Source organism: Mesoplodon densirostris, chromosome 5, assembly GCF_025265405.1.
Source record: "Mesoplodon densirostris isolate mMesDen1 chromosome 5, mMesDen1 primary haplotype, whole genome shotgun sequence".
In the NCBI taxonomy this organism is placed as follows: Eukaryota; Metazoa; Chordata; class Mammalia; order Artiodactyla; family Ziphiidae; genus Mesoplodon; species Mesoplodon densirostris.
In genome coordinates, this window is record NC_082665.1 from 119711474 (window position 1) to 119723856 (window position 12383).

The 12383-nt window shown below is 45.7% G+C and overlaps 1 protein-coding gene across 3 annotated transcripts in view; it reads left to right on the forward strand.

The window, feature by feature from the left end:
* HEG1 (heart development protein with EGF like domains 1) overlaps positions 1 to 6544 on the forward strand; it is a 91521-nt gene extending 84977 nt beyond the window's left edge. For all 3 annotated transcript variants that reach the window (XM_060099415.1, XM_060099418.1, XM_060099416.1), the window contains one exon: positions 1449 to 6544. In XM_060099415.1, coding sequence (XP_059955398.1) covers positions 1449 to 1598 — 150 coding nt within the window. In that variant the 3' untranslated portion in view covers positions 1599 to 6544. The remainder of the gene's footprint in view (positions 1 to 1448) is intronic.
* Positions 6545 to 12383: the final 5839 nt, after the last annotated feature.

The window sequence follows — 12383 nt, forward strand, 5'->3', positions numbered from 1 at the left end:
TTTACCCTCTGTCTGTCAGGAAAGTCTTTTTCCTCTGATAACTGCAGCCGTAACTAAGCAGGTATCTCTCCCAGGGGTACCCACACACTTACAACCTTCACTAGGGGCTCCTCAGCCCCCAGGCAGCACCAGGAGAGAGCAACTGACAGGCCTACAGCATCACAGGACCCACCTTTGCTGCGCGTTCCCAGGCCATTAGCTGAAGAGTTGTCTTAAGTGGACGCACTCACAAACTTACACGAACCGCACTTTCCTTTCCGACAGTCGGCTGAGCAGCCTTTAGGAGCAGAGCCTAGGTTGTCACCTGTGGGAGCGCACTGTCCCGCACAGTGGTCTCAGGTGTACACTGGGCTCTCCTGGGATCCACATTATAATAAGCAGAAACTAGTGTTTTGTTTCTATAAGCCGACGTTTCTCCCTGAAGGAGGGCCTCCTCAGAGTAGCCAGGGCCTTCCCCAGCGGCTCCTTTAGCGTTAGGTAGGTAGTCACAACCCACTAACCTGGGATCTGGTCAGAGACACCTGAGAATCAGCTGGCCTCCTGCTTTGGGGTCCTAACTCCACCTCCGACAGGTGGCCTTGTGAAGGTCAGTCCCCCATTCTTGGCAGGGACAATAGCATTCTGCTAAATACCAGAGAGGATTTAAAGCCATTGTGCTTCGCAGAGAAACTCTTTTTTTTTAGTTTTTATTTTTTTTTATTATTATTTTTTTAGAAACTCTTTTTTAAAAGTCAAAATGATAATCAGATAATAATTACTCTTGATAATAATCAGGATAATAGTTAACCCAGGTCTTTTCCTACGTTGGTCTAAAATCACTGGGCTGCTCTTGGGACTTCCCTGGTGGCGCAGTGGTTACGAATCCGCCTGCCAATGCAGGGGACACGGGTTCGAGCCCTGGTCCGGGAAGATCCCACATGCCGTGGAGCAACCAAGCACGCAAGCCACAACTACTGAGCCTGCGCTGTAGAGCCTGCAAGCCACAACTACTGAGTCCACGTGCCACAACTACTGAAGCCCTCGCACCTAGAGCCTGTACTCCGCAACAAGAGAGGCCACCGCAACGAGAAGCCTGCGCACCGTAACAAAGAGTGGCCCCCGCTCACCGCAACTAGAGAAAGCCCACGCACGGCAACGAAGACCCAACACAGCCAAAAATAAATAAATAAATAAAATTTAATAAAATAAAATAAAAATGACTGGGCTGCTCTTGATTACGTAATGTTTCTAAAAACCCACTTTTAAAATATGGGCAGAGGGATCCCAGGTTCCATAAAGAGACGACCTGGGAGGTCCTGACTTCTAGGTCAGACCGTGCTCTGCTATGTATAGCTGCCTCCATCTTAAATTCGTCAAAATATAGCATTCATTGTTTCTTTTTTCTTAACTATTAAATTTAAACCCAAGAATAATAAACTGACTTTTCTTCTTTTCTCTTTGGCCACCAGCCTACAAGTGTAAGGAATCCTGAACTTGAACGAAATGGACTCTACCCGGCCTACACTGGATTGCCAGGATCACGGCATTCTTGCATTTTCCCCGGACAGTATAACCCATCTTTCATCAGCGATGAGAGCAGGAGAAGAGACTACTTCTAAGTACAGCAGAGAGAGGGGCCTGTTGCTGTGACTGCACCAGTGGAGCATCTCCCGCCAGCCGCTCCCAGAACTTGTGCAGCCACACCTGAGTGGCCAGTGGAGAGGGGATGGGCATGGGGGGTGTGACCACAGTGGAAGGGGACAGCTGGAGCCCGTGGACGTGGAGCTGCAGGCTGCTCATCTGGCACCTTCATTGCTACTGTGAATGTGAACACGGGCCAGTACGGTAGAGTCCCCGCATGACTGCAGCTTGGCCATGGCTTCGGGGTGACTGTTAATTAGGGCTGATCATCAGGCATCAGTGCAAGGACCCGGGTTTTCCTTCGTTTGCACTTTAGTAAATGCAAAAGTAGGGAGGGAGGTCTCCTTTTGGATGTTTCTCAAGACTGCTCCAGAAAGAAGGCCTCTTCTACTCGGGCACTTCCATAGGCCTCAATTTGGTGATTCATTTACAGCAAAATACTGGCTCTTTTGTCGTTTTCCTGCCCAGTAGCTACGTGCTGAACAACAGATGCCGATGGACATACCACTAGTGTTTGGAGATGCTGGAGGTTAACACACCCTCCTAAGTCGTCTCGTGCTACGTTCTCCAAACAAACCCCCAAAATGAGGAACTGAAATTCGTGAGGCATAGCACACAATTCCAGTTTGTTTTCTTTAGTCAAGGTGACACATTTATCTAGGATTATTTTTTTTCCCTTTGCAGTTACATCTGGATCAGGGCAAAACAACTTCCATTTGGTTCTAGTTAGAGGCATCCAGCTGCCCCATAGTGAGGCCCAGCAAGCACTGGATGAAGGCCCTGGTGGAAGGGTGCCCTCCCTGAGGGCACTGCATGGTGCATGGGCTCTGACCTCCATCCTTAAGGCCGAGGCTGCTACATGTGGAGTAGAAGTGGAGAGCTCAATGCAGGTTGGGTCTGAGCTGGTACTTCACCACTAACGGAGAAGCAGCTTTTGTTGTTGCTGCAGCTGAACATGGTTAGGGAAACGGGCTGAATAGGCGTATTCGATTTTCTGAAACACCAGTGCTTTGGGAAGCCGGGCGTGCGGTTCCTGAGGAAGAATAGGGAGCTGGGCTGGAGCCACACGTGAGCCTGTTTACCCACCAGTGCGGCATCTTTGCTAGTAGCCGTGATCTCGTCCGCAAACTCAGTGTCGGTTGAGTGGTTCAGCCAACCACTCAAAGCTATTTATTCATTGAAGAAATAACTTATTTTCTCTCAATCAGTAATTTGTAACTCTTTGTACTACTACGGAGTTCCCTCCAGAAACATGGGTATGATTCAAGTCAGCATTGGAGAACTAAAGACTTCTGGCCAGTTAGGGAGTTGAGCGTTTGCCTGGGGGAAGGAAATTCCACGTCTTACTTATGGTGGCTGAAACGTGGGTCCTGCGAGGGGGGCATATCCAGTGCTGTGCCTTTAACTGCTGCTTGTGGAACTGTGATCATTCTCACCTGCTTTTGAACATCCTGGTTCAGGATGAAGTGAAGAGAACACAGAGGTAACAGAATTGTTCCCACCCTGAAGCTCGGAGCTCAGTGGCACTCACACTTCTGGAAATGGTGCAGCCTTTGGAGACGGTTCTGTCCCGGTCATGGTTGTTTCTTCAAGGTTCTCTAAGCTCTTCAGAATGAATCTAATCATTAGTCTTATGTAATTCTCGTCCAAACAGTTTTCAGTGCAAACTCCTGAGTCCCGTGGTCTCCACGAGTCACCATTTCCCTGCTGCAGCAGGAGTACTAGTCAGCTGTGATACCACTTAGTAGTTTAAATTGCATTCATCTCATGAGATAGATACAAAAAGAATTCTGTCTTGTTAGTGGGTGCCAACTTAAAATTTCAGAGCATTCCCTTTTAGGAATCTCGGGTCTGGCCTCTCTCCGTGCAAGCGAACGGCCGTCTGTGCTTCGTGGTCTCCCATCTAACTGGAGAGCTCAATCTCCTGCACTCAGCACACCTGAGCCAGCAGGCTGGGGCCGGAGGGAGGCGGCTGCTTCCGGGCTTTGGCCGCAGAGCAGAGCCTCGCTTGCCCCCGGACCCGGAGCCACAGTGGGGGCTGTCCCCAGGCATACACGCCTGCCGCCTCCAGCTGACCTCACAGCTGACAGATGATCGCCTGTGCCAGGGCCAGAAGCATTCTGTCCCCAAAGCGTCCTGGAGCAGAATCTCAACATCCAGAAAGGAGTGTGCTGTGAGTTCCAAGAATGCTTTCCCGGGAGTGGCTTTTGTGCATGTGAAGCGGATTAAGAGTGCTGTTCTTCCTTTTACTGTGAAAAAGGGAGGCCCCCTGCAAGGTTGCGTTCACATCGTATCTGCAGTTTATCTGGAGGCTGGCAGGGTTGGGGGCCGGTGGCAGTGCCAGTGCTGGCTGCTCGCCTGGGTAAGGAAGGGAGAAGCTGGCTTTGTTCCTGCTTGGGGTTAAATACCTCTAGAGGGTCCTCCCTGGGCCAAGACACAGCCGGTGGGGCAGCAGCCCCTGGGATGGGGGACAGGCTGGATGCGCCGCTGGTGAGCAGAAGCCCTCCCCTCCGGCACAGGTGCTGTGTCAGCCCCTGTACCTGGAGTGTGAGAGCCCTGTGCACAGAAATGCCTGGGTCCTGCGTGGGAGCCCCACAGCTGGGGGCGCTGGAGGAAGCTGCCCATGAGACACTCAGACGTCTACAGGGAAGAGTGAGGCCGCGTGGAACCCCATGTCCCGCAGCAGGCCGGAGCACGGTGACTCACAAGGCAGGGAGGTGCTCGCCGGGGCCTCCCAGCATCTGCAGGTTTTGTCGAAGCTCCAGAGGGTCTTATTTCTGGTGTCTTTGCCTCTTGCCCCATGAGCCAGCCCAGGGCACTAGAGACAATTTAGAAAGCCTAAACAGTCCCCACAGTCATCTCATGTGTTCCCACCACACCCAGGCTCTGTGCAGGGTACGTGGCCTCACCACACCCTTGTGAGGTGGGTGTGAGAGAGCCCATTTCTCGGACACGGGACCCTTCAGAGGGGATAGGCACCTTGCCTTGGAGGGCCAGGACTCAAACCCTTCTGCCTGGCTTGTTGTTCTCGCTATACCTCTTGCCTCGCCTCCCTGGCAGATGCCTCACCATCCAGTGTCAAAGAGAGCTGGAGAGAGTGGGCTTAAAATAAAAGTTGTTTATTTTAAGAACTTTGATATTATTAAACAGTAACTAAACTAATGCCATGGAGTACAAAAGCAAAATGTTGAAACAGTCCTTCCAGGTCTGTTGTTACATGTATTTCTTGGATGCTTGTGGTCGTCATCAAGATAACAGTGGCTGGCTCGTGCTTGTTAGCAAGAAGCATATTGGTACGTGGCTTTGGTTGAAGGAGGTGTATGGTGATGACCTGGGTGTTTGACAGACATGGCCAGACTTAGACATCTCTCTGAGGGCTGCCTTGCCCTGCTCCCGTGGTGAGGCCACGTTTCCCACATATTGGAAGCATATGTTTTTGTGAACATGATCCGAGTCTGGCACATATTCAGTTGAAATGTCTTAAATGCTGACAAATCTTCTTCCTTTGACAAAAGTTTGTTTTCAGAAGCAGCTAAGTCATTTAGAGCCAAAATTGCTGAGTGAATAGTGTAATCAAGCTGGCTGATAGCATTTGAGGTCAAAAACTAAGATGTAACCGTTAAGTTCTCAAAGAGGTCGTTCTTAATGTTAGCCCAAATGGGAGGGCAACATCTTTGCAAGATGAGGCTGGCTGGCTGCCCATGAAAATGTCGTTGAAGGGTGATATTCGTTCAGATGTGAAAGTTCCCAGAGCAGACACGTCAGGGTCACTCCTCACATGTGGCTTCTTGGGGCCTCCATTAAGCCATCTTGCCCACTGGTGGTGCACCCAGGTGGGTGTCTGTAACTCCATGAATGCTGCCTGCAGAAGCAAGAATGTTCAGGCCAGCTGCTTCTGGCTTAGTTTAGCCTAACACACCCCAAACTAGGGTTTTGACCCATGGTTCTAAGATACACTGATTTCAAAACTAGAGCACTTCTTTGGAGAGAGGAAGAAAGCAGAGTTCAGTATCTCAGTATTTTGTATCTTATGGAAAACCACCTTTAGTATCAGAGATATTTTTTCTGTGTGAAAACTTTTGTGGGGATTAGAAGGGACATTTCATTTCCTTCTTCTTGAAAAAGCGGCATTCTGAGGTTCTCATGTGCATTTTTGGAAATAGATACGGTTTTGTAGAGTTGGCTGTTAAGTATATGCTCTTTTTTCTTTTTCTTTTCTTGGCTCCCCAGAGAAGGAACCTGGTTAAACTACTAGAAAGATTAAAGTTTTAAATGTCAGTTAATTTGTTGTGCTAAAGTATCTTTTCAAGAGTGTTATAATCCATCCTATTTGGTGTGAAGTGCTCACAGAAAACCCTGTGAAACCAAAGGGCACAACTGAGGTCTAAAAAAAGACATATCTTAGACTGGCTCTGTTCTCGTGGCATTTTAAAGAGGATATTTAAAAGGATTTGCATATTAGATTCTAGCTTTATCGTTTTTTTCTTGGATACATAATAATGCACTTCAGGTGCAGAGTTCTTGGATACGAAGGATGGGACTAGACAGGGATGGGATGGAACCTGTCTAGCTGGGAAACTAACCCAGGTTTCTGTATTACTTCGCCTGTTTCTTAAAAGATCTCTCATCATGGGTTGCTGTGAGTTTTGTTAATGTTTGTGTTGCTGGATTTATGGTTAAATGAAGCATGTAGCTGGAAGATGAACTTTTGAGTTTTCACATTGTCCCAGATTTCTCTTTGCAGACCTTTAAACCTTAGCCCCTGGTTGATTGTGTTAAATCCATTATGAGAATGTTATTTAAAGTTGTATTATAATTGCAACCTCCACGAATTATTCAGTACTGTAGCAGCAAAGTATTTGTATGAATTCGATTATTTTTATACTTATATCCACTATAAGTCTGGCGTTCTAGTCAGTAAAATGATGCAATAAAATCAATATCATTTTCACTGTGTTTTTCTCATGATAACAGACAAACCACAGAGGACCGCACCAAGTTCATTTTTATGAGGGCATCATTTAAACAACAGAGCTGCACCGTGGACTCTTATATGGCACAAGTGAGGAAATATGCTTTTGATGATGGATGGATGGGCAGACGGATCAGGCATAGCACCTGCTTTTGTTTACTTTTCTTTCTGCTGGTTGGAAAGAGCCAGTAACCAGTTTTCAGGCATGGAAGATTTCCTCCTCAATGCCTCCCACCATCACTCTTCATATCTTGCAGGAGAAGGGAGAGTAAGCATATCTGTGCTCTATGGTGGAGAGAATCTAGAACTTTAAGGTGGTAGGCTGTGGGCCTTAGACTTACATGGCCAGTGAATGTGGCCACTTGGCTGATGTTTGTTCATTAATTAATTGCTTATTTGAGATTTGGGTGCCTTTTGTGACAGGGATGGATGAGCCTTTCAGATGCTTTATGACAGTAACCTTGGCACAAGAAGAGGCCAATAATGGCAGCTCAGGACATGACGGTGACCTCTTGGCGGATTAGATCGGGGTTGCAGCCCATCGAACATCTCTGAATGGAAATAAGCAGCAGCACTTTCCTCTCCTGACCCGGCTCCCCCTACGCTGCTTTCTGTCCCACCATTTAATCCCCACCTAAGGCCTTAACAGAACCCAGTACTGAACCTCGTTCATGTTCCTGCCCAGCTCAGCCAGACATTGTAAACATCACAGCATTTCCATACCCACCCTCCCCTGGGAACTGTTTAGGACTGAAAATGGGAAGACCTTCTGCTGTCCACCCACAAGCTGGCCCTAGTGCTTGTCCTACCTGTGCATCTCACCTGGCAACGTGCAGCCTCCACCTCAGGAGGTGATTTGCCAGTAAATAAAAATCTAAATAATATTTTTAGACCCTTGGACTTAAAGGACTCCAGCAGTGCACAGTCATTTTCCAATTGTTTGAGAAGTAATGAAAGGTAAGGGGCACAATATATAGATTATATAGGGAAGAGTCCTCCTGTCTTGGATATTGATCAGCCAGGACAACTTTAAACCCCCAGAACTGGATGGTATGGACATAAAGCCACGTGACGCAGCAAGCATGAACTTCAGATAAGAAAGATACAAGGGAGAGGCCAGGGAAAAGAAATGCAGGTGGATTTTCATTGACCTCATAAAAACTTACAGCGTCATCAGAAGGCCTGGGCTCTAACAGCTGGTACGAGACACACCCTAACAGTTTCCTGGTTCTTTTTCCCAGATCATGATGTGAGGCCTGAGTCACCTCACCTCTCTGAGCCTCAGTGTCCTGATCAGGCAAGTGGGGATAATAAGTGTTGCCTCCCAGAGTTGTTGTGAGGATGAAAAGGGAGAATTCATATGGAAACACTCTGTAAACTACAAAGAAACATAACACAGATGGGTTCTCTTCAATAGGGCCATCCTCTCACCAAAAGAAAGACAAGTACAGGATGAATGTGTCATTTCACTAGTAACTGGTCCTGAAGACCTCGGACTTGCCATCCAAGCTTTCTTGTCATTTCCCCTTCCCTCCTTCTCCAACCTGCTCCCCATATCATGAAGGGATTAATGGGTTAAAAATCGTAAGCTCTGTCCAGGTAGGAACCAAGTCTGTCCTGCTCAACACGATATGCTCAGTACCTGGCACCTAGCAGGCATTCACTAAAACAAAGAATAGGTGAGTGGGTGGATGAATCGTCCAACAGAAGAAGTATATTGAAGTTAAAGTTCCTGGAGACCTACCCCCTTCAGTAGCTGCAGGCTGACGACTAGCTGACGGTGGATGAATATGTAGTTATGACATGTAACTGAACAGGAACCCTTAGTAAAGATCTCTTGTAGCAAAGTTCAAGCAGACATTTGCAGACCAAACACTAAAGATACACTATAAAGCCCTTCACCTGATGAATTATGGAAAAACTATACAATGAAATACCACTCAGGAAGTAGAAGGAACAAACTACCTCAACAGGCAGCAACATGGATGGGTCTCAGAAACATTATGCTGAGTGACAAGAGCCAGCCATAAAAGGCTACACACTGTATGATTCCATTTATATTTCATTCTGGAAAAGACAAGATCATTGGGGCAGAAAACAGGTGAGTGGTTCCCTGGAGGTCGGGAAGGGGCTTTCTGCTGTTCAAATATTTCCAGCTTTCCTCCTGTCAGGCACCTGGTAGCCAAACTTCCCCATCCACTTTGAAATATGGCCGTGTGACTTGCTTTGGCCAAAGAAATGTGAAGGGAAGTGAAATGTGTCGCTTCTGGGGAGGCACTTTAAGAGCTGTGTGTGGTGGTCATTTCTCTTGCCTCAGCAGTCATGGAAATATCTACCGAGATGGAGCCACTATTGGCCTGGGACCCCGTGACTAAGAGGAACATAGCCTTGTTGCTGACTGGGCTTAGACACGAACAAGAAAAAACATTAACACTGGTTATTACCCTTGAGTGAATTGCTTGATTCCTAGTTCAACACCATGGAACATTTATGTCATTAAAATTCTTCAACTAAGTTGTTTTAGGTTTGTTTTATAATAATTCAAATCAGAAACACTTATTGAGTGGTTAATATTTTCCAAGCCTGGTGTGTGAGAATTTGTGGTATGAATTAGCTTTTGAACCAGAATAACCTAGATTTGAAACTCATCTCTATGGCTTATTAGCTGTGTGCCCTTGATAGATTTCTTAACCAAACTGATCCTGAGTTTACTCCTCTATAAAATAGCAATAATGAGGGCTTCCCTGGTGGCGCAGTGGTTGAGAGTCCGCCTGCCGATGCAGGGGACACGGGTTCGTGCCCCGGTCCGGGAAGATCCCACATGCCACGGAGCGGCTGGGCCCGTGAGCCATGGCCACTGAGCCTGCACGTCCGGAGCCTGTGCTCTGCAACGGGAGAGGCCACAACAGTGAGAGGCCCACGTACCGCAATATAGCAATAGTGATAGTTCCTAATTCAGAGGTATGTTGAGATTAAATGATAGGATGTCTCTAAAGTGTATCTCAGTGATAGGATACATCATTTAGCTCTGAGCATGGGATGAAGCAGGCATTGAATATATGTGTGTTAGGCTCCATGGTAGGCCTGCTTGAAGCAGCCGTCTTGTTCATATAAAACTAGAATATTTATTCCTCTGCCCTTGCTTCCTGCTTACTTCACAGTAGTTGTCAAACTTTATTGTAAGGCATTATCATAGGAATACTAGTACCATCAAGAAGATAAAAGTTGTTTGGGGAAACGTGCTAAAACTTTATAATCCATGTAGAACTTGATCTATATTTAGCTCAGTGATAACTATATTAATCGAAGAACGAGGTCCATCTTTTCTGTCTCTCCATACCCATCACCCTCACCGTAGAGTATCCTGTCCCTCACTTCCTTATCAGTTGGTCCCCATTTCACATTGAGGCTAATTGCTTTCTAAAGAACAAGGGACTGGGATATAGTCATCCTACCTGGGAAAATAAGGACAAGTTTCACTGTCACTCATATTATCATAGACTGTGAGGCCTGGAGATCTTTTCAGTGAGGTCATCTAGGCAGTGGTTTACAAATCCTGCTCGTGGAGGGGTGCTGGTCCAGGAAGAAGTCATCACTGGGCAGAAGCCAAATGCATGGAATAAGTAGTGAGTTTTTCAAAAAGCTTAATTTATTCAATGTAAGTACAGTCTCATTATTATGAGACAATATCATTTCTACTTTTTTTAGTTATAAAAATGTCCCTTATTTTATGAAAAAATGATACTAGCAGATGGCAGTTTAGTTTTTAGTGTCCACGCTTCATCAGCAAGCACCTCTGTCAGTCCCCTCCACATCACTAGTTTGGGACACATCACTAGTTTTTTAAAACCTTTAAATCTAGGAACCACTGACCTGGTCCAGCCCTGGATTTTACAAAAGAGCAAACTGAGGCCCAAGGAGGCTGAAGGCTATTACTTTTCCCAACGTTTCCCACGGTCACTGGTTGTACTTTGCAAGACAGAAACATCGTCATGCAGTGGGATAAAATAATGCAGGTTTTTGAGACAGATCTAGATAAAAGACCTGGGCTCCAGTGAACTACTCACTAGGATAATGCCTTGAAAAAGCTATGTCATTCCTACATCTTAGTAGTTGTTGGTTTTTTTCCATTTTTAAGACCAGGTTAGTGTCATGTATATAAAGGAAGTCCCCTTTGAGAGGGTTGAATCTGGCTGGTCTCACACTTCTTCACAGCAGCATGCAAAGCTTGAAGGCATGAAGCAATATCTATAAGGTTATCCTCTTAGTCAAAGCAATAGGCAGAGATCGTCCAAAACAAAAGATTTCAGAGAACCCAGCACCCAAGAAAAACCACTCCATAGTGAAGTCCTGCCAACCAAGAGAGGAACAAAAACACTGAATTGGGGAATGGAGAAGCTATGAGGGATACGTGTTGGATCTGGTTAGATAGAGAATTAAGACATGGAATTAAGAAAATGAAAGAATTAAGATTTGGAAATAGAATATAAATGTTACAAAACCCTGACAAAGTAAAAATAATATAAATAACAAAAACAGAAGGTATAGGAGAATAAGCTGCTCTTTCCCTTGCTTTTCATAGCTGGTATATCAATCCATACTGTTTAAAGTTAAATAATAAGCTTTTTAAAAGAACATATCTATTATGGATTTTCACAGTATTTTTTTCTTGATCTTGGAGGCTTGTCCTTAGAATTAATATCTCTTAAAGACCTCTTCTTTTGAAGTTTAGCAATCATTTCATTTTCACTTCGCCTGATTTTTCTTCTGTTAATTCAAGCTAATAACTAAATGTCTTGTTCCAATTGAAAAATAGTTTCTATGTTGTGATCTCGCACTTAAAAAATTATACCTACTCACCTATCTATCTCTGCCTATTCTCTCTCTCCCCCACTATCCGCCTACAAGCACGGAGAGAGCTGTCTCACCTGGCGTCCTCTAAATGTTAATGCTGGTTACTGGATCGTGGGTACTTTTCCTTTCATCTTTATGCTTTTCCATGTTGCTTGAATTTATCTTAACAAACATGAGTTATTTCAGTAAGAGCAATAAAATTATTCATTTAAAAAATGAAATGAGGACAATAATATGTAACTTTCAGAACTGTCAAAAGAACGTATATGTATGTATGTATATGTGTGTATATATGTATGTATATGTGTGGATATAGACATACAGATATAGATATCCTAACAGAGTTCTTGGCATACTGTAGGCACTCAGTAGTTGCAAGGCACTATTGTTATTACTTTCTTGGAGAGAGGAAAGTGTTAAATCCTGACTGAAGTAATCAATCTCCTGTGTTAGTTGGGGTTCTTGTGAAGAGATGAGCATCCACTCTGTCTTATGAAAAGACATAAGATGTCTCACAGAATCCCCAGGAGGGACTTGGAAGATCCCCAGAGGAGAACAATGGCCAGATCACCTTGTGGGAATGAGCCCTCCAGCAAAGACAAGCCCTCTGCCACTACTGCTCCACCCAGACCCCACAGCTTACACCACTGACCCCAGGCATGATACTGGCACCTTAGGTTTCTGCATCTGAAAGACAGAAAAGTAGACACCATCTGGTGCTGCTACCTTTTATTTCTTCTTCTAAATACAAGTCATGTGCAGGTGCCTCTGGTTTATGGTGCTAAGTCGTAGGCCTGCACCCCACAGACAAGAGAGGCTGTGAAAGCAAGGTCTTGGCCTCTATCTTGGTGTGGCGGGACTTGTGATGGGGGAGATCTCCAAGTACAGGAAGGGTCGTCCAAGGTGCTGAGTGGTCTCAAACAGGGCAAACACTCCT